The following is a 23,847-nucleotide window of genomic DNA, read 5'->3' as shown; positions in this document are numbered from 1 at the left end:
CGTTCCGTGTTACCCTTCTAAACCCACCGATTCCATATTCTGCTAACAGTCATTGGATCTCAACCAACGCGAGCAGCAATGTCGCGATACGATAAACCGCAATCGCGATAGGCTACAATCCGACCTTTATTAAAGTCGTAAACGAGATAGTACCCATTTCTCCTCCTTACACGAGCCATCACAACAACGTTTCACCAGGCAACGAGGGTCAACTGCTGTTTGTGTATAAGAAATCTGTTGGTAACTTTCCTCATGTCTGCACGTTGTAGGTGTCGCCACCGGCGCCAACCTTGTGTGAATGCTATAAAAAGCTAATCATTGGCATATCACAGCATCTTCTTCCTGTCTGTTAAATTTCACGTCTGTAGGACGTCGTCTTTATAGTGTAGCAATTTCAATGACCAGTAGTGTACATGGAGTAGAAAACTAAGGTGTATGTTGTGTTCATTTATCTTGAGAAGGCTTTTGACTGTGTCAGATGGGACAAACTGATGGATATCCTAAGGAAACATGGAGTTGACTAGAGGGATAGACGGCTAATTAGAAATTTATATTTGAACCAGAGAGCAAAAGTAAGTAGAGGAGGTGTGATGAGTGAAGAAATTGAAATGGGAAGAGGTGTAAGACAAGGTTGTTATTTATCACCAAGACTGTTGAATATCTATCTGGAGGAAATTATTAATGAAGGTTTTGATGGAAGGAGAGGAGTTTGTGTAAGGGGTTGGAGAACGGAGTGTATAAGATTTGCAGATGACGTGGTGGTGATGGCGGAGAGTGCAAGACAGATGGACCAAATGTTAAATGATCTAAACACAAAATTAGAAGAATATGGGATGAAGAATAACAAGAAGAAAACTAAAAGCATGGTAATTGTAGGGAAGGGGAGAAAATGCGGTATGAAAATGGGGGGGGGGGGGAGGAAATAGAGCAAGTGAATAACTTCAATCACTTGGGAAGTGTAATAATAGATTATATGTATTGCTCAACCGAAATCAGGAAAAGAATTGCAATGGCAAAAGAAGGATTCTAGAGGAAACAGATATTACTTTGTGGACCACTAAACAAAGATCCGAGAAAAAGACTTGCCAAATGTTACATCTGGTGCGTTGCACTGTATGGGAGGGAGACCTGGACATTGAGGAAGCAAGATGAAACCAGATTGGAGGCACTAGAGATGTGGATATGGAGAAGAATGGAATATGTGAAATGGGAAGAACCAGTAAGGAATGAAGAAGTATTGACAAGAGTTGGAGAAGGAAGAAACGTGCTGAAAGTCATTCGAAAGGGGAAACGGAACTGATTTGGACACTGTTTGAGGAGGGACTGTTTATTGAAGGAAGGAATAGAAGGAATGGTGGAGGGAAAATGGGGAAGAGAAAAAAGAAGATACTAAATGCTGGACAATATGAAAGGAGACAAATATTCAGAAATGGAAAGATTGGGTATGGACAGACAAAACTGGAAGAGGCTTTACCCATGACAAGACCTGCCGTAAGGCATAAAACCATACTAGTTCTTTAACCTCAGGGATGAAGCAGTAAAATTTGACTGTGTTATTTGTAAATTCTCTGAATTCTTAAGCCCACTGGGTCATACTGACAAGTGGTGCACAAGCATAACAAAGTAAGTTTCAGCAAGCGAGAGAAAAGTACTTTTGTTTTTAAATTTAAGCTTTAAGGTATTTATAATGTTTAGAAAAATAAAGTCATCAAGTCCGGAGCAACAGCATCTAAATTTTAGAAGAGTTATGGTGGGACAAATCCCTTTTCGGGTCATATTGACCCGAATAGCGATTTTCGCCGGGCCTCCCACTACACGCAAGGACAGAACGGCAAGCAGCCGTTACTAGAGAACTTACTGCAGCCGTTACTGAGAAAGACAAAAGGAGGTCTTCTGTCTGCGTCAGGACGGCCTCCGCAATCTGTGCTCGGGAACGGGCAAATAAACCAACCGTGGCGCGGGAGAGGTAAGCGGCGAGAATGCGGCCCGACGGCCAGAGAGACTGCAGCTGCAAAGACCCGAGGGCGGACGCCCTTCAGCCCGACCACCACGTAATTACGTAATCTGCCTACGTCCAGCACACACTGCCGGCTGAGAAGCCCTTACCGCAACAGTCTTACAAACCGGCAACTGAGATAGAAAGCCCTCTTGGGGCAGTAATAAGATTACTTTCTTCTGTCTTCTTTTGCTATTTCTCGCCAGTCAACAGCGAATTTCATGCCCAGTACTGCCATTCGTTTCTTTTGCATTATCCTTACAAATTTCCTATTTCTCTCGCTTTTTCTGATTGCAATTTGCAATATGAGAACGACGATCTCTATACCTCTTTGCACTCCCCCATGTCAGTGTAGCGCAACCTATACACAGCTTCTCTTCATCATTCTTTCGTAGCTTAACGCGCCTCTGATAGAAGCAACTATTTTATTTTTACTATTTCCTGATTCCTTTTCTTTGTCTTTGTTTCCGTTATTTAAATAAACTCCATGGCTTGCGGTCCCAGGGTTGATTCTCGAACAGGTCGGAGATTTCCTTCGTTCTGGGACTTGGTATTTGTGTTGTCCTAATCGTTTCATCTCATTTTTACCGATTCACAAAAGCCGAAAAGGCGTCAGATTGAAAGTCCGACATAAAACGGTCAAACAACCCAATACGAGATCTCCTGAGCAATAATGTCATACCAACATTTCGTTTCCTGATTTAAGCATTAAAGTTGCCCATGGACCGACCACCTTCGTACCAAAATAGTTATCGTCTCTGCTTTCGGTACGGAAGACCTCGAGTTCGACTCCCGGTACCTGCTCAGAGTTTTTCTGAGGTAGGGATATCTGATATCAGTCCACTTAGTTCCGTGAGGTCAAATGAGGAGGTGCTTGAGTAAAGAAGCAATGGCCACATTAGGATTCTTCTACTGGCAGTAACGGCTGGACGCGTTGATGGTATTCTGATCACTTGTCCCAAGAGTATAGATCGCTCTTCCTAGTGCCTTGCAGCCAGAAATCAGACAGTCTGAACTGGCCTAAGGCCCAACCTATGAGTAGTGTTCACCTTTTACATATTGGCCAAGAGAAGACTTCGAGTGTCAGTGAGAATCGGTTCTTTGATTCCAGTGAGTCCGCACCACAGTACTAACCTTTCCTCATGTAAACGCGTCTTTCCTGTTGTGCCAAGTTCTTACGAAAAGTTATTTACGCTATTTCCTCCAAAACTGAAGTGACATAACCATGACTACGTAGAGACACAGCATAATGCTACATATTCGCTACAGAACATCCATGTGATCAAAGTACTCTTACTGGATATATGTGTGAGCATTGCGCTCTACGCTGTCTCTATCCCCGAAGTTCAACAAAAGAGTTAAATATCGCTTAATATTCCACGAAACATGAACTTCTACCAAACTAGTTAACAGCACGTAAAATAACGCACGATTTTCGTTGGCAGCACCACGCCATGAAGATTTCAGCAAAGCTAAGAGCAGCCACCACCTGGTCTTAAGCATATGTTGGATAAATGTGATGATGATCCTGTCGGTACGAAACGAGTTGCGGGTCTGTCTTCAATCTATCTCTTACCTTTCTTTTCTTTTCACTAGCGTTTGTACCTTCTCGTACGGAGACCACTATTTGAAGATTGAAAAATTTTATTATTACACTCTAATCGCCGGCCGAAGTGGCCGTGCGGTTCTAGGCGCTGCAGTCTGGAACCGCGTGACCGCTACGGTCGCAGGTTCGAATCCTGCCTCGGGCATGGATGTGTGTGATGTCCTTAGGTTGGTTAGGTTCAACTAGTTCTAAGGTCTAGGGGACTAATGACCACAGAAGTTGAGTCCCATAGTGCTCAGAGCCATTTGAACACTCTTATCCCAAATAAAATATCGACGCATCACGAAAGAATTATCTGAATGGGATGGAGATCGGTAATAATTACAATTTGACTAAAAGTGTGCGCTTTTTTCTTTTTTTAAGAGAAAGAGCTTCACAAATTGAGTAAGTTAGTAACGCATTGGCCAAACTCTGTTCCTTGCGCAAGCAGTTACTCGGGTGGTCACCGGTTGATAGAGTTGTTGTTTGTCCTCCTGAGGGATATAGTGCCGAATTCTGTCCAAACGGCGAGCTATATCGTCAAAGTCCCGAGCTGGTTCGAGGTCCATGACCATAATGCTCTGAACGTTCTCAACTTCGGAGTGATCCGTGATCTTGCTTCCCAATGTATAGTTTGGCAAGCACGAAGACAAGCCTAGAAACTCTCGCCCTGTGTGGGTGGGCATTATCTTGTTGAAATGTAAGCCCAGGATGGCTTGCCATGAAGGGTATCGAAACAGGGCATAGAGTATTGTCGACATACCGCTGTAAAGGTACCTCGGATAACCACCGGGTGTGCCCAGCTACGAAACGAAATGGCGCAACAGACCATCACTCCAGGCCGTATGGCGGCCGACAGTCAGGTTGGTATTCCACCGCTGTCCAGGGTGTCTCCAGCTACGTCTTCGGACTGGAATCTCATTGACGGTAGTAAAATTGTATTCAACTATGAGTCCCGCTTCGACCAGCGGAGCACCCCGCCTTGGAAGCAAGGCTGTGTGCTACACAAGCAGGTCTCTTCCTTTGTCATCAATAAATAGCATTGTTAAAGTGCCTAGTTGCTGTCTTTACGTTGTGTAAGAATTCACCTGTCAAAATCATACATTTGTGAAGTTAGAAAAATAAACCAGAATTCTGATCGAACTATCTTTAGCAAAAAAGGTGCTTCACGCAGCAGAGAAAAAGTACGTAAGTGGAACACTTCGTCAGTTTCAGTAATGTGTGCTAACAGACTTGAAGAATGGCGCAGTTTAATGCCAGCTCTGCTGCATCTAATTTAGAGACATTATTCAGTACCTAATTCGTGAATGTCCTTGCCAATACTTTTCTTCAACCCGGCGACGATGCTTGTCGAGAAACTATACAGATTTCTTTTTTTTTAAGTTTACAGCTTAGACGCTATTTTAACGGACTATCGTTTTCAGCGAGTTATTGTTAAAGGTTAAAAAGTTAAACGGTCCCTGGTCAAGTATTAATTTCAGATATAAGTAAGGAAAAATATTAATTACAAACTGTAGCTGAGTGATGGGAAAGTGGCGACAACTGCGGAAAAATCTTTTTATTAAAGAATTGTCGAAATTTTTTTAAAAAAATTGTTACATGTCAAATGGTTCAAATGGCTCTGAGCACTATGGGACTCAACTGCTGAGGTCATTAGTCCCCTAGAACTTAGAACTAGTTAAACCTAACTAACCTAAGGACATCACAAACATCCATGCCCGAGGCAGGATTCGAACCTGCGACCGTAGTGGTCTTGCGGTTCCAGACTGCAGCGCCTTTAACCGCACGGCCACTTCGGCCGGCCTTGTTACATGTCGTCAGCTAAGAACTTCCTAGCCGCTTTCCAATTTCCATCCAGTCTCACGGAAAACTTTACCCACATGAGTGATGTACATTAAGTGGAGGTGGAGAACAATGGGTGCCCATCTTGATGTTGCTATGCCGAAACATATCTTATAAATGTGTTCGCCAGTCTTAGTATTGTATCCAATTTGGAGTGAGCTTGTTTTGTGTGCGCCAAGCTGGACTATTCGAGTTAACTGATTTATCGTCTAAAGGAAAATTACAAATTGTTATTCTACTCAGCGCAGAGACTCTGACGTTATTTTCAGAATGTATGCTGTTTCCATCAATCCGTCGTTTCTTTTATAGAGTGAACTAAACTGAAAATACTGTATTTACATTGGCAGTAGTTCGGCGTAGTGTGAAGTTATTTTTGTTTTAGCAGTATTACGAGAGTACGATACATGTTGTAGAACATAGGACAATAATTTCCAGGAGATTTGTATCATAGGCATTGTAGGTACCTAGCAGTGGCGGCTAACCCGACTTGAACTCGAACTTAGGCATCGAGTTACAAACTTCATTGACTTTATTACGAAATGGAGCAGCCACAGAGTGAATAGAGGGAGATGTTACAAGAAAAAAGTTGTGCGACGCACTCTTAAATCTCCGCGGCCGTACTTTCCGATACGGTACCAGCAATGTAGCACTCCCAACCAGCAGTATGCGTAAGCACCATGGTGCTACAGTCCAAGATGTCTGGGCTTGAACTGAGGCACAAATGTACTCAACATTCATGGGCTCTACCTGCGAATTGAACAGTAAGGTACGGAAATGACGTTGATGCGCTATGTGTTCCATATGAGAGGGAAGAGCTTCCTGTATTGGACCGGATGCTGACTTACACTACTATTACCAAATTTGTGTCTCTTGCATTTCCCAACATCTAATAAGATCAGCTGAACTACCTCCATGATTCTTTGGAGCCATTTTGTCAGGTATGAGTTCTGTTTATTGAGAAACAGATAGCCTGAACGTCTGTCTTCAGGAGTTCTGGGAACGGGGGTGATGCTAAACTTCTTTCGATGGGTATAATTTCCGAAAGTGTGGACTGTAAGTTTTCGCTGCTTTCCCTTTTGATCAGTAGCGAGATGCTTGTTAATAGGAGTGACACATGTGTATGTTCTTTTAATTGATGACCGGGGTGTGTTGTTCCACGTCGTCACATATATATGCCCACTAATTAAAAACTTAGATGCCATTCATGCAGAGGCAGAAGTTTCATAGCGTTTTACGATATATACATAAATTTTATGTCGCCAGCTTCCAGTCAGTTTTACTACAATTCTTTACTGCGCTGTTCAACATGTTCCTTTACCACGCATGTTTTCTACATAATGTTTCCTTCTTTCATTTTTCATTTTAAATGTAAAACACTTTTAAATGTAAAACACTAATTCGAATTGCGCACGGCCGTGCTAGTTTCCCCCCGTTCTTCTTCCCGTCTACAGGTGGCAATACTTTTGCCATTGTGGTTTACCAGTTAACTTCCTCCTTCCCTACGCAACTGCATGCTGTGCTCTCGCAGGTAGCACACCGCGTCCTGTACTCGTCCACCGCGGCGTTCGGAGTCACAGCATCGTGTGTAAGTGTCCTGGTATTATTTGCATATTTCTTTACCCAGGCAGTTGCCTGTAGTACTGTCTGGTGTCACTTTGGCATTGACTTAGGTTTTACAGCACCTAGCCCGACCGGTTGTTACTAACTTGTTTATGGAATCTTTTCTTTCGTTTCTCATGTGTATTGATGCGTGTAAACATTATCTTCCATCTCTTTGCTATTTTCAGTGTGACAGCTGAAGATGGGTGTATAAGAGCGCGAAACCGGCCGTGTTCTAAGTAGAAGAACTATACAACTGTAGCGGTATTTTCAACCTCTGGTTGTACAGCTTCGGCAATTCCCCCATTTCCCATACGACGAACTGTGTGTGCATCAAACATAGATGTATCTTGCCACAAGCCGGTTTGCGTTACTTACTATTGTTTGGGGCCTTCTCTGAGCCGAAGTTTCTAGTGCATTGCTGGCCCGTGATCGCTCAAGCCCCTCAGTCCATTAACTATGCCGCCGTATTGTCTTCAGTACAAGCCGATCAATACGCCCATTGGACAAGCAGCCTTTCACCTCAGTCCTATTGTCCACGATTCTTGGTTCACGAAGTAATTCCTCTTTGTGAAAGCAACTTACACTTTCCCTATCCATAAAGGCCTCGTATACAAAGCTACGAGCTGGTGGACCGGAGTGAATCCGAAACGTATATCAGAAATTCATACTTCACATTAACGTCATTATACAAGTGTGAACCAAACTCCATCGACAAAAATTCGGAGGTTATTCGGCGACATGTTCCGGCACCAGTAGCATTGTTGCAGGTTAGTGTTTGTAAAAAATAGTTATAGATGCTCTGACAATATTGATTATCAATGACTTCATCTGTTATGCGTATATTCCATGATGTTAGTTCCGTTGTGATAAACAAATTAATGTTGTATTGGAAACACGGTGGTGTGGTCCGTAATATTATGGCCCCGAAACCTAGGAGAAATTAAGATTTCTTGCATGATCCAAACAATTAACGGCTGCAGCAAACAAGAGACAACGTCGGCTCGCATTACAAGATAAGTCTGCTCCAATATAAGACGATCACATGAATTGCTTGCTTCAAAACGACGTTTGCGTCATGATTCAAAAACTTAGCTTTGTATTCCAACCGTGAAAACTTCTGCCAGACGTCTAAGCTGTTCACAAGTTTTTCGGTAGCCGTCTTCAGTAAGATATAATGTCAGACGAATTCGAAAAACAGCAAACTTCAGTAGAAAGCGAGCTAGAAAAAAGACTAATGCCACGCAGTTTTGTGTGGCTGATGATGGACTTACTTGACAAAGGCCGTTTGACGATTCTGAACACCACAGCGAACGTCTTCAAGAAATTTAAGAGAAGTCCGTTTCATTACATCAGCCATTCTCGAAGTGGGGGTTGTGCCAACTGGGGGTTGGTGGGAGAGCAGCCGGGGTGCGCAGAAAGTAGTAGAGAGGGGTTGTAGGTGGAAATCGCTAAACTTTAATTAATTAATTAACTCGTGAACTAGTCTGTAAAAAAGGTGTAGTGAAATATACATATTTGCTCATTTCTGTCTCAGATCGAATAACTACATACACACCCCTACTTACTTATAAATCATTTCTAATTATTAGACTCCAGCACTTCGAATAGTACAAATATATCATAATTTAAAAAATGTTTAACTCGGTGTGCTCGCAGGAAACACTCTAATTATTGTTATTGGTCTGGTGGTTGTCGTAACTGATAGTTGCAATAGTTGGACATATGTAAATAGATGTCGCTGTCCTCTTTTGTGCCAAGTATGAGAATTCTGTTGATGGCTAGAAAATGGGGGCGGGGGGGGGGGGCGGGGGAGTGGGGTGAGAGGAAGAGATGGGCAAGACACAAAATAATTTGTGTTTCAGAAAGGGGGCGCACCATAAAAAGTCTGAGAACCCCTGCAGGACGCTGGGTGACGAATAATACGACGCAGACGTGCAGAGAGAGAGAGGGAGACAGAGACAGAGACAGAGACAGAGAGGGAGGGAGGGAGAGAGCGAGAGAGAATTAAAAGCGCTGTACAGAAGGTTACGAAAGCAATTGATTACAAGTTACACATTGAACGCAAGCCAATGTACGGTGCGTGGCAGAAGGTAGCCCTTTACCACAACTAATCATTTCCTTTCGTGTTCCACTCGCAAATCTAAGGAGGGAAATTCGATTGTCTATGAACCTCTGTACGCGAAATGTTTGTATGTTAGCGGCAATAGAATCGTTCTACAGTCATCATGAAATGCCGATTCTAGAAATTTTCTTAACGATGTTCCACGAAAAGAACGTGCCTTCCCTTGAGGGACTTCCATTTTACTTTCCGAATAATCTGTGCAATATTTTCGTCCTGTTTGAACCCACCGGTAGTGTAAACACACCCCACTGTACTCCACTCTGTGAAGCTATCAGCAATTAAGCGTGAACCGTTTCGTGTAGATGGCAACAATTAGAATTGACCAGTGAAAGAAAACATCTTTTTCTACGAGGATATCTGTCTGCGAACCGAAGTTGATAGTAGATCGAATATCTACAACAGCTAAAATGTATGAGGAAACAGGGAAAATGTTATTCAAATGATACGGAGATAGCAATGGCACTACACAAGCACAACTCGCTTGTGCGAATGCTCTAAAGCCTGTGAAGTCAGATACACATTCCTGTAACGTAACCATCAGTAGTTGGGGAAATTTCGTTCTGCCAAACTCTCCATTGTTGCCATATTTATTCAAGATGGCGGATCCAAGATGGCGGCGATAGATATAGCAATGTCACAATGACGCCATAGTGGGAGATTCAAATTATGGCTGGGAAATAGGTCAATTTGGCTACCTCCACTAACCTAACGTCCTCCCCTTCCCTTCTCCACCATAGAAAATGGTAAAATGGTGGGAAGTTCAAATTTTGGCAAGAAAAAGGTCACTTGGGCTACCTCCACTAACCTAAGTCATCCGACCACCACCTCTTCCTTCGGATTGGTGGGGGGTCAGTGCTGGATAGGATGGACATAAGTATTTTATATGCATTTTTATTGCATTTTTTATTGAAACTATTTGAGTTTTCATAGGCAGTAGCTCCATCCTGTGTGTCCACCATGAAGTCCATAGTCCTCCTAACCTAGTACACAGTACTGCCACCAGAGGGCGCTGTGGTCCCATTGTGGTCTGGGCAAAAATGGCGGGTGAAGGACTCTGTATCGCCGGCCGGATGGCCCAGCGGTTCTAGGCGCTACAGTTTGGAAACGCGCGACCGCTACGGTCCTAGGTTCGAATCCTGCCTTGGGCTTGGATGTGTATGATGTCCTAAGGTTAATTAGGTTTAAGTAGTTCTAAGTTCTAGGGGACTGATAACCTCAGAAGTTAAGTCCCATAGTGCTCAGAGCCATTTGAACCATTTTGACACTGTGTCTAGCTGCTGGAGAAAGGAAGGAATGTACTCTTATTTATTTCTTCAGTGACAATTTGGAACAATTTATTTAGGCCTGGATGTCACATAGTATATTTATTACGCTGATTCAAAACACTCTCCCTTGTGTGTCACAGTAAATAGCCTACAGATTTGCAATCTATTCCTAAATCATCGAAATAATACAGCACACTGATGGGCAGATACGAAAACAACTCCTAAATTGCCAAAACAAGGCATGTGAAACGCTCTGCATACACTCTCATAAACTGTAAACTGTCGAAATAATTCATTGCACAGCATACAGACCTGTTGACAAAACAGTGCAGTACACTGACCCCCAGACACGTTCGCTGCACATAAAATTGTCAAAAATAATGCATGTAAAACACTCTGCAAACACGCTCACAACGCTTAAACAGCCAAAAATAATGCAGTTTACTCTCATTGCACGTAAAAAAGCTTTAGAACTATCGTTCAGAAATTCGACCCTGACATATCAGCAAACTATTCCATACAGAGTCCCCAATGTGCCCACACTGAGGTGGTGCGCTCACACTGATCCAGTCCGTCCCACATGCAAGATGCCTCTGATTGCATGCACATGTTTACCCAGGAACCGTTGCTGGCACGATGACATGTAGCTGCGAGATGTTTCCCTATCAACTCACCCATGCAGGGCCAGTGTTATACTGATGTATCATGCCTACGTAAATAACAGCCAAGTGCCCCTCTGGGCACCCTATAGAAATCTTTTGCAACGCGTCCTAGAATAACAGAGGATCAATTCTTGCTAGTGATCCTAACGGGACAGCCTGCAACACATGCGAAACGCCTCAGGCCATGACAAGTTTACCTAGCCACTGTGGCTGACATGGCTTTCATAGCTGCAGATCGAGTGTTGAACGAGATGTTTGCACAGCGACTCACCCTCGCAGGCGCAGCAACAAGGTTGTCAATGTAATACTGACGTCACAAGTATATGTAAATAAGAGCTAAGTCTCCCTCTCCGAAATCGTAAAGTGTCGCAGAAATAGTTAACGGTCGCTTTTATTCTTGTAGGAGCTTTTGCGATGTCTCAGCTTGTCTGCATGAAAATTCTTGTCTTAACAGGACCTGTTTCCGAATGTAGCCCAGAATAACACCGAATGCATACTTCTTGATGGTCCGATCGAGGCACATTCTCCATCACGTGTTACCCTTCCTGGAAATCGTGACGTCATGCTTTCAACAAACGCCTCCAAAAGGGTAAATGTTCTAACTGCTATGCAGAGGCTCCTATGCCCCAGCACAAAGGCTGTCTTGTGAATGAATGGAACATTCTGAGTGGCTCTTACTTAATATATGCCCCAAATTATTGATGCTGCCAGTGTGGAAGCACTATCCACCGTTTCTTTCTGCAGATGAGACTTTCAGTGGCAAAAATATTTTGTACAGATCGCCATTTTGCACTGATAGTTAAACCTTGCAAACAGGTCTAAAAATACCGCAACACAGTTCCTCAGTTACACTGCTCTACCGCTGACGACAAAAGCTTGATTACTTCAGCGTGACACCGATCTCCACCAAGGCTATATGTCACCACTTACCACTTTGACTTAGTAAACACGCAAATCGTATCTTGTGCCATACAAAATCACCACATCTTGCATATAGCTATCGACCATCAGACAGTCGTACATGTAATGAATGTAGATAGATGACTGTTCAGTACATCCATTTATTGTTAATTCTCGAACATATACATCATCAAGCATACCAGACCAGCACCTCAAGCATAGAGCATAACCTGTGATCTTTCCATACGTGGAGGGAGTGACAGGGCATTCTCGTATTCTTAGGATAGAGATTGAAAGAGCTCCTCTCACTGTCATTGACCAACCCACCCTGCAGCACCCTTACCGATTTAATCTGCAACTGACCAGCTACATTCCACCTCTCGTGAATCAATGGAGCTTGTCGAGTCCGCAGCCAACCAAGTGCACAAGATTTCTCCAGATGCGCTCGTGTCGAGGAGGTTAGTACCCCTATAGGAGAATAGTAGTTGATTTGAAAGTGTTGTGATTCAATAGCAGCCAGTTAAGAACATTAAGAAATGGGTAGTTTTTATGCATGATGTAGCTCCAGACGGATGGAGTTTGAAGCATTTTACATAAATCAACTACGGTATTCTAAAGTATTGTTCTAGTGTCTGAGATGAGTACCAGAAGGATATTTGTAAGACGGAATATAAACACATGCACTTCTAAGGCTACATGGTTCTGCACTTAAGTCAGGCTATAATATTAGCTCGCTTCAGTTTCTGACCTATTAGTCATGTGAAATGCAACGCTGTTACTATTCTAATGTAAGAAATATATTTGCAGCGCATGACATACGTCCATCTTGCACGTTTTTCTAGGATAAACCATGGTAACAAACTGTAAAATTAAAAGGCTTAAATCATAGATTCTGTGTGATACATGCACATTATACACTATGTGGTCAAAAGTATCCGGCCACACCCAAAACATACGTTTTTCGTATTAGGTGCATTGTGCTGCCACCTACTGCCAGGTACTCCATACCACCGATCTCAGTAGTCATTAGACATCGTGAGAGAGCAGAATGTGGCGCTCTGCGGAACTCACGGACTTCGAAGGTAGTCAGGTGATTGGGTGTCACTTGTGGCATACGTCTGTACGCGACTTTTCCACACTCCTAAACATCCCTAGGTCCACTGTTTCCGATGTGACAGTGAAGTGGAAACGTGGAGAGACACGTACAACACAAAAGCATACCGGCCAACCTCATCTGATGACCGACAGAGACAGCCGACGAAGAGCGTCGTAATGTGCAGTAGGCAGACATCTATCCAGACCATCACACAGCAGTTCCAAACTGCACCAGGATCCACTGCAAGTTCTATGACAGGCGGGAAGTGAGAAAACTTCGATTTCATGGTCGAGCAGCTGCTCACAAGCCACACATCACGCCGGTAAATGCCAAATGACTCCTCGCTTAGTGGAAGAAGTGTAAACATTGGACGATTGGACAGTGGAGAAACGTTGTGTGGAGTAACGAATCACGGTACACAATGTGGCGATCCGATGGCAGGGTGTGTGTATGGCAAATACCCGGTGAACGTCATCTGCCAGCGTGTGTAGTGCCAACAGTAAAATTGTGAGGCGGTGGTGTTATGGTGCGGTCGTGTGTTTCAGAGAGGGGACCTACACCCCGTGTTGCTTTGCGAGGCACTATCACAGCACAGGCCTACATTAATGTTTTAAGCACCTTCTTCCTTCCCACTGTCGAAGAGCAATTTGGAGATGGCGACTGCATCTTTCAACATGATCGAGCATCTGTGCATAATGCACAGCCTATGGCGGAGTGGTAACACGACAATAACATCCCTGTAATTGACTGGCCTACACAGAGTCCTGACCTGAATCCTATAGAACACCACTGAAATGTTGTAGAACACCGACTTGGTGCCAGACCTCACCGACCGACATCGGTACCTCTCCTCAGTGTAGCACTCCGTGAAGACTGGGTTCCCATTCCTCATGCAACCTTCCAGCATCTGACTGAATGTATGCCTGCGAGGATGGAGCTGGCATCAAGGCTAACGGTGGGCCAACACCATATTGAATTCCAGCGTTACCGATCTAGGGCGCCACGAACTTGTAAGTCATTTCAGCCAGGTGTCCGGATACTTTTGATCACATAGTGTAGCTTTCCCGAGAAGTATAGCGTTCACGGTTCTCATCCGGTCACAGTTGAGAAATTGTACTATGCCCGTATCAGTCCTATATAAAATGATTGTTAGTAACAGAGAATACCTCTTAGAAGATAAACGCATAGTAGCAGCGTTTGACATGTGAAATTACCCTTGGAGATGATGTCCTTTGGATGTCGAAACAAAGGGATAGGTACTTGCGAGCGGTCAGCTGTATCAATACCGAGCCAATCAATGGGGTCCTAAATACGCTTGTACGCAGGGTGTATGCATTTGCTGGTAAGGAGCACCCACGAGAAGAACTTGAAAATCTCAGATAAGTTTGCTTCCTTTCGTTTTTATGATGGAAAATAAAGGCTATCCGCAATAGCAGATCAACAATGCTTTGCACTTCAAGCCGACAATGTCAGTGACCTCGAAAGTGCTCGCAAGGAATCTTCCAAAACACTTCTTATCGTCTCTAAAGATTGAGTCTCACAGTTCCAAGGATAATACTGATCGTTTGCTCTTTAAGGTATGAGTTGATATTACAGGGGGGGGGGGGGGGGGGGGGAAGGAGAACGGGAGGGGCAGGCGGACATTACGTTCTCTGGGTTTTTCTGTCTATGCGGATTCTCACATATCGCACGTGTTTCGCGTACAGTTAAACTGCCACGGTATTATTTTTCTTCCAACGCCAAGGACAAGATGACGTCGATCGTTGGCACTTTAAGGGATGACTTGATATTACAGGGGGCATGCGGATATTACATTCTTTGGGTTTCTCTGTCTATGTCTATTGTCACTCACTTGGCATTATTTCTGTTCTATTGCCTAGTATAAGGTAACACCGATTGTTGGCTTTTCAAAGGATGCCCTGACACGACGAGGTGAAGGCGGGTTTCTCTGTCAAGGTGGATTGCCTGAGATCGCTCTTTTATGCATGTAGTTAAACTCACACGGTACAACCTCATAAATCTGCAGCGAGCGAACAGTGTATTGCGAGAACGTCGTGACTTCAGTGATTCGGTGTTCAGGAAAGACAACGAAATACTTGTAAGTGCTTGATCAAATGCTCGTGACATTTCAGCCGCTAGATGCCGCTGGAAATCCGAGAACAATTTATCCACTCATATTATTTCTGCCGTTTGTTGCCCCAGTTACCATTGTTTCGGGGAATATACGTTGACGACAGTAAACAAGTCTGTAAATCATGAAACGTACTACACAAGCCATATTTCTGTGCATACATTTTTGGTCTAGTACAGTGGGCAGGTAGAGAGAGAGAGAGAGAGAGAAAGTGGGACTTGTGGAAGGAGCAGAGCAGAGCAGAGCGTGTGGGCTCACCTCGTAGCCGAGCTGCGAGCCGAGCGCGGGCCGGTGGACGAGCGTGACGAGGAAGAGCGGCCCCCAGAAGACGACGTAGGCGGCCGTGATGACGAGGAACATCTTGACGCGCTGCACGCCCTCGCGCTCCACGCGCTGCAGGTAGTTGCGCATGCGCCGGCTCTCGGCCAGCGCGCCGCCCCCGAGCTTCTCGCCGGCCGCCGCCCCCGGAGGCAGGCCGCGGGACATGGCACCCGCCCCCACCGCCCCCGGCAGGCCCGTCGCCGCCGCGGTGGCTCCGCCGCCACTGCCCCCGGTCACGCTCACCAGCGTCGTCACCAGGCCCGCCACCCTCACAGCCTGCACACCGATCGTAGGAATAAAGTGTCTCGAGAATGCGGAATAATCGCAGTAGATGTATCGCGAATGGTCAGTTTTAACTGTGCTCTTGTTCTTGTTATACGAGGTAGTTTCTAATCACTTCGACTCAGACACTGACTGAATCAAAAAAAAAAAAAAAAAAAAGGCTCTGAGCACTATGGGACTTAACATCTGTGGTCATCACCCCTAGAACTTAGAACTACTTGAACCTAACTAACCTAAGGACATCACTCACATCCATGTCCGAGGTAGGATTCGAACCTGCGACCTTAGCGGGCACGCGGTTCCCGACTGAAGCGCCTACAACCGCACGGCCACACCTGCCGGCCTACTGACTGAATCATCTGAGATGTTTTACATCCGTTGGGCCCGCAGCGTAGTATGCGTCATTGTAAGACATACAGACCATGAAAGCTCCAATACTACGTGCAGTAACGTAAAATATTTAATATTTTACACGACAGTGCTGTTTCGGCTTAACTCTCATCATCAAGTGACGTCTACATACAGCATCGCAGTACAAAACTGTCTACATATTCTACTGTGAAAATATCTCTCAAAAACGTATTCTTTACGTTTTATAACTACCAAAATATTACGCTTACCACGATTTCACAAAAGAAATTACTAATATGCTTGTCACTTCCAAACACACATTGCTTGATCAACGCAATTAAACAGACACAGATCTTCGTGTAAAACATTAAATATATCTTATTTCACCTACTTTTGGAGTTTTAATTTTCATTACACCTAACTCCATTTTCACCTAGATAGACGTCGAGAGAATTTACTCTAAATTTTAAGATGAAGTAATAAATTAATCAGCCAAAACTTTATGACCAATACCCACCGTGACATTGGATGATGATGATGATGATGATAATGATGATTGGATGGTGGGCCGCTCAACTGCGTAGTTATTAGCACCCGTACAAATTCCCAAACTTTGCTCAGTACAATCTCGCCACTTGCACGAATTACGATGAAATGATGAGGATAACACAAACACTCAGTCATCTCGAGGCAGGTGAAAAAAATCACTCACGCTGGCAGGAATCGAACCCTCGCAGAGCGCAACTGCGAGACCACGAGCTTCGGACACATAATATCGTATGTAACCTGCTGGCGAGTGCAGCAGTAACGAAGTATGTAAGAGGAGTAGATACAGACGGGGGATCACACGAGCGAAGATATTGGCTACAAATTGGGTAATCCATTGAGATTAATGACTTCGACAGACGACAGATTATTATCATGCAGAGGCTGTGAACGAGTATCTCTAAAACGGCGAAGCTGGTGGAATGTTCACGTGCTACTGTTGTGAGCATCTTCGGACAGACGTAGAAAGACAGTGAAACTACCATTAGGTGCTAAATGATTGGACGTCCTCGAATCTTTATAGAACGTGGGATTCGGGAGCTTGTCTGCTCTGTAAAGTAGAATACATGAAGATTTGTGGTATATCTGCCAAAAGTGCATAGCGCTAGTACACGTGCAAGTGTTTCGGAGCAGACCATCGTATATTGTTGAATATGCAGCCCCACAGTAGACCACCCCTACGAGTTCACATGATGACCCAAGGACATCCTCAGCTATGATTGCAGTGGGTAGGGAACCATAGGGATTCGACCGTCAATCAATGGAACGTGTCGGCTCCTCGGGTGAAAGCTACTTTTGCTACACTAGGTCGATGGTTGCCTCCACAAACGCCGTCACCGAGGTGGACGGCAGCTAGAAGTGTGCAGCGCGCCACGGACGCAAGTTGGTGAGAGCAGTGTTCGGCTAAGGGAGACGTTCTTCTGCGCTTGTATGGGACCTGTGGTAGTACTCGGACACGCTGACACCTGCGAACCACCGACATCCCGTCATGCTTGATGTCTTCCCCGACGGCGATGTCATCTTTGAGCAGTATAATTGCCCGTGTCTCGTAACCATAGCTACAACGATTTGAGGAGCACTATAGTGAATTCCCGTTGATATCCCGACGGCCAAATTTGCCTGATGTAATTCCTATGGAACCCGTCAGAGTAGCTATCGAGGGCCATCACTGCGTGCGCAAATCAACGGCCAGTTACTTACGCGAAGTGCATGACCTGTCCGTAGAATTCCACATACCTCCGCAAACCTACCAACAATTTGTCGAATATCTAATAAGCAGAATCAGTAATGTATTTCGTTCCAAAGACGGACAAACAAGGTATTAAGCTGGTTATCATAATATTTTGGCCCATCAGTGTATATTTTGAATGTGAGAGCAATTTTTATCTTATGCGACAGTTCTTATACGGAACTAAATCATCAGACTGATGGGGTGCTCCAGCTTGACCCAGCTAAGCTAGTCTATTTACAAAAGCGAAATAGTGGAGAAACAATTAATTGAAAACTGGAACGGATTCCATTAGGCTACATAGGAACGGACAGAAATTCCAGCTGAAATGCAAACGGTGTGTCATTCAAGGGTGATTCACGATTTAACTATAGTACCAGGTTTTCTCCTGTTTCTGCAAGAATCTTGAAACAAAGGTACACGTCAAAACTGAAACGGCTTTTTAAAACAGGGAAATAGTGTATTAATGTTTATAAATACCAACTTCGCGTCATGAGTTTAATGAGACGATACGTACTTACATTGCAAAATTACATCACTAGCAGTAACAAGAAGGAAATTACACAAGAATGTGGTTATAAAAATTCCCTGAAAATTCAAACAGTGCTGAGACCATGGTGGAATAATTTCTTTAAAATTCAATTTATGTCATTAAGCGTTCGAAACGCCCATTGTCTACTGCTATACACGTTTGCAGTTAGTGGTTTAAGGACTTCGGCACAGATTGATGAGATTCATTCGTTATCGTTGCATATGTAATTTGCTCTCTACAAATGGACCGTCATTGACTTTAGATAGAATACAATACATTCAATTCGGTGAAGCAGAAGGCCTGACCACATCGTTTTAAATAATGCACGAGAGTAAATCAATAAGTGAAAGTTTATAATGGTAATAAACCGAAAGGGAATTCACATGTATCACATCTTCGTTATCAAGGAACTGCAACATTTGCGTTACGTATAATGTTTGCGTTTGTAGATGAACTATCGTACATTTGACTTAATCTTCCTATTCTCGTTTAGTAATGTCTTATGACATTATATTTCAGAGTAACTCACTTTTGTGTAAAGTTAGTGTCCTCTGTTTGCTATAGACCTGCAGTACAGAGGTCTTTAAAAAGTTTGTCATAAGTACAACACTGCCACGGTACATTTGCACATGTATGAAGTCTGCTATTAGCCGCCAATTACAGTTGTGAAACAACGGTAGAACTCATGTAACGCTAGAAGGAAAAATGAGTAACATTATCCATCAGTTAGTATGGCATAGACTGTCGCCAGGTACTCAAAAAAAAAAATATTTGAACACCTACACAGTAATTTAAAGAAACAAGTGGATAATAAAATTAATTTTAAAGACAAACTGGCATCATATCTGCTTGACAACTCAGCAGGAGAATTTCTAAATGTGCAGTAGAATTGTGTGTGTGTGTGTGTGTGTGTTTATGAGACATTCAACATAGTGAATCACTATAGGAAAAGAAAACTTAATAAGTTATGTAAATGGTTGGCTTGTTGCCACATTTCCTGTTGAAGAGATATAATGTAATTGTAAAACTTAATCGCTCCACGTATTAGGGAGAGGTCGCAGCTACGATGCACGTAACACGTCGATAATTAGGTAACTAAGTAACTACGAATACACACGCCTCCCATGTATTTTGGTGGGGATGGCCTTCAGCCAATGAGAGTTCGACAGTAGCGGGACACTGCTGGAGTCAAGTGGAAGTGGAGACTTTTCGAGTGACGGGCTCAAGGGAGCGATTCGACACTTTATTTTGAGTGTCAGAAGTAGGCTGACCTGCCTACGATAGAGCGATAGAGTCCCGATGGTCTGACACGAAAGCTATCGTGGGCACTATGATGGTGTCAATATTTATGTTCCATTAGCATGTTCATCATCTGTCGACATCGATTTCGGAGCAGGAACGGCCCCTGTAATGGGCGTAGGTCTTTCCTTTGTGGTGTCATACAGTCACCTGCAGACTGTCGCTAGGACCCGTCAGTGACAGCAATAGGCCACATCATTCTTGAGCCCGGTCACATACGTTACAGCAAGGAACGCATGCGACGGGTGAGCGATCTCGTCCTCAGTTGGCAGTTTAGATGTTCTCCTCTGCAGAAATTCAGATCTGGTGTGGCCTTCTTTGCCACTTCCTGAGCTGGAATATTGCTTCTGCCGTCCGTCGTAAATGATGACAGCTCTGCGGATGGGACGTGTTTATTTAAAGTAATGCGAACCTGACGAACGCCATTAAGGACGGGGTATGTGCTGATCTGAGCCCATTTCTCTGCAAAATGTCCCTGTTATTTTCTGTAAGGGCGAGGGCAGACATCACGTCGTCTATGGCAGTTCGAAAGGAATTTTGAACATCTGGATCGTCCACAATCTCAGCTCAGCATAGTCGACCTGAACGGCACCCACGTTACGATTTGAGTGGCAGAATTTGAGCTCGTTTATTTGTCTCTAGAAGGTATCATGTCGGAGATCGCGTCGTAGAGGACCTTCACATACTCCACACCGCTGGATATGGAGAGATGTATACCAACTACTTCTACACTCTTTACTTCCTCTCTAAGATAACGTCTAATTCTAGAGTGTTTGGTCGAGGAAATTCATTCCTGAAACTGAATGTCAGCGTCAGTTAGCGATTCTAATCGATGAAAGCACTAGCGCACAGGAAACGGCCGAACCCAGTAGAGAAACACCGAGCCCGCCCTCTGCGGCAGGACGTAAACAGAGGAGGGCGATCAGTGTTAGTTTGTAAATATCGTGTTGGGCTCTGTTTAGGTGTCTCCTGATTCTGTGCCGACCCTGTACGTATATCCCATCATGGGATATGTTGATGGCAATATTGACTCTTTCAGAAGAAACTGCAACATCCAATCAGTGAACATTAGTCGGAAACACGATGTACACTTGGATAAACTATCTTTAAACACTGATACACAAAATATTTGCACTATTCAATAGGACTAGTTTTAAATAGGATCCCATCAGAATTAAAGTACCCCCATGATAAACCCCAAAAATTCAAATCGAAGTCGAACTACATTTCTACTCTGTTGAAGAGTTCCTCGCAGACGTTGAGAACTTTTCTCAGCAATATTTTGAATTCTATTACTATTATTTTCTTTGTCATATTAATTATTGAATTCTGTGTTTATATATTTTGTAATCAGAATTCTGTAAGCTGTATACTGATTTAAATGCGAGCATTTTTAGGTTACGCTTTACCGTGGCTGTTATTGACATTAATGAATCAGCAAGTTTACTGTTACCAGTCACTGTTTATTTATCTCCACGATGCGTTTCACAGGTTGAAACCTACATCATCAGGTGGATTTACATTTGTTAGTGTTACATTTGTGTGAGAGTTGCGTTCAAACTGTATCTGCATCAACTACTGGCACAGATTGTACATCCATCAGCTTATTTTAAAGCATTAAGGAATGTATTACCCCAACCTTTAGGCAATTATTACATGTAACATATAATCTTAAGACCCCTTGCCATGTAAAGTTTCTTCTCATACAGTCACTCTTTCCACCGTCTCTCTCCCCCTCACTTTCTCTTTCTCCTCTTCTCCATTTGCCTGCAGCCTTTCATATCTATCTATTAATCCGAATTAAAATTGTTATTTATGTATAATTTTACCACTGTAGCCAATATGATTATTGTACTTAAAGTTTGTAACATTTCAGCTGAGTGTATAAACAAGTATGAAGTTTAAGCTATTTTAACATTTCACCTGATTGTTTAAACGAGTATGAAGTTTAAGCTATTTTAACTAGTCACAATCGGATTTATATACCACCTGAAGTATTTATTCCTGAGCCGTGCGCGGCTGGCGGTCATGCCGTTTATTGCTCGTCATCTTATTTTTATGGTTCAGCCGCCTTAAATTAAAACTTTGAACATTCGTGCTTAAAATAATTTTTTTAAAAAAGTAGGGGATTTGCCTATTGGAAATCATTATTATGCAGGCCCTAAGCCTTGAGATGTTCTGTGTTCAGTAAATAGCCTTCAGCCAAATCTTAGGTGAAATATTTTAAGATGAGACCATCAGCCGTCTTAAATTGAAATTTGAAAAGTCACTAGTTTAAAACCTTTTAAAATGTTCTTCTCTATCTGAAATTCTTGTAATCTTGGCCTTAAACTCACAGCTATCTAGAGTGTGTGGCCTTCAGCCGAGTCTTTATGTAAAATTTTGTAACTAAGTCCTTCAGCAGTGTGTATTACTCAAGGCAATTTTAATAACTTGCGTTCGGACCTTCAGCCTTATTGTTTTTGAATGTCTTTAAGGGCTTGTGTGATTAAATGTTCTAGGAAAATAAAGTTTGTGTGTTTTGTGCAACTGACATTAACTGATTTTGGCCCATTTACACAACTATAACCTGATCCGCTCTGTCCTGCGAAACCAGATTCCAATTCCAACGCATATATTCGACACATCAAAACAAACACATCCAAATCGTTAAAAAAATATTCTGTAGTAATGTTTTTACTGTTGTTACGATGTATATTCCTTGTACTTTCCGATAATGTTTCTCTTCTGCTGTACGATCCTTGCACCCAATAGTTTCCAGAAGTCATATTTGTTTACAAAGTATGACAGTATACATGTGATGTGTTAGGTCAGCGAAAGGAAACTGTGACCACTGGAGGTACTCTATTTTACTTATTTTTATGTTCACCGTTAGATATATGTTTATTTTTGTTGTTAAAAGAAACCCAAAACCGTGTTCTGAAATAGTGTTTTGTTTTCTCCACTAGACAGTGCCACAAGTTCCTCCAATAACTCGTAGCACAACTCACACACAAGTGCCATATTCCTCCCACAGAAACCATGAAGGCCCCCTTGGTACCGACCGGCCGCCTTGTAATCCTCAGCCCGCAGGCGTCACTGGATGCGGATATGGAGTGGCATGTGGTAAGTACACCGCTCTTCCAGGCCGAATGTCAGTTTACGAGACCGGTGTCGCTACTTCTCAATCAAATAGCTCCTCAGTTTGCCTCACAAGGGCTGAGTGCACCACACTTGCCAACAGCGCTCGGCAGACCGTATGGTCACCTATTATAACACCCCAACGACCCCCTTAACGTGAATTAAGACAGAATATTATAATATGAAGTAGGGAAGAGTTATCTTGGCAAATACATCTTTGTCGATAAGCTAAAACCAAGAAGTTTTGATAACAACAACATTATATATCACTGAGAGTTTTTGTTATGAAAAGAGGAGGAAGAAACCTCAGATTTAATTAATGGACAAATATCCAAGTGATAACTGCAATTAATATCTTGAAAGCTAAGTCCAAGATGATGTTAGTCAGAGATAACTTTTATGTGGGAGAGAGTTGTAAGCGCAACGAAGAAAGTCAATGCGCCTACAATACTCTTTCACGGAAGAACTCGATTGCTGGCTCTCGTCCTGTGCGAGAACAATTCTTGTCTTAGTTATTGAGAGTACGGCACACAACGAGATTGTTTTGTGTTCAGAAGTGTTTCTTGCGTAACATGATTCACGAACTTCAGAAACTGATTTTCTAAGCAGAGACAGGAACTGATAGACGCGTTTAACCGCGCATAACGGGTTAATTGAACTTTATTGACGAAATTAGTGAATATTGGACTTGACTTTCAAGTAGTTGGAACTAAAAGAAGAGTGGATAGTATATCAAAGGACTACACTCAATTAGTCTCGAGTAGGACACAATTACACGACTTCACGAAGATAATACAATTACGCTGAAGAGTCAAGTTGTCGTAATTGTCAAGCAAATTAATTTTAATAGAACTGACTTTACCAACCAACTGCGTGTACGTGTGGTGCAAAAGTTATAAAGTATTAGTGGCCAAGGAACAACAAACTGTTCGTTCCAAGTGAAATATCAAGCGTGGACTACATTATT

General features: G+C 43.2%; 1 protein-coding gene across 1 annotated transcript in view; it reads right to left on the bottom strand.

Moving 5' to 3' along the window:
* LOC124712308 overlaps positions 1-23,847 on the bottom strand; it is a 257,556-nt gene that overhangs the window by 51,018 nt on the left and 182,691 nt on the right. The window contains exon 5 of the mRNA XM_047242600.1: positions 15,460-15,798. Within this exon, the coding sequence (XP_047098556.1) occupies positions 15,460-15,798 (339 nt within the window). The remainder of the gene's footprint in view (positions 1-15,459; positions 15,799-23,847) is intronic.

Source organism: Schistocerca piceifrons, chromosome 8, assembly GCF_021461385.2.
Source record: "Schistocerca piceifrons isolate TAMUIC-IGC-003096 chromosome 8, iqSchPice1.1, whole genome shotgun sequence".
Lineage (NCBI taxonomy): Eukaryota > Metazoa > Arthropoda > Insecta > Orthoptera > Acrididae > Schistocerca > Schistocerca piceifrons.
This window is presented reverse-complemented; position numbering and strand designations above follow the sequence as displayed.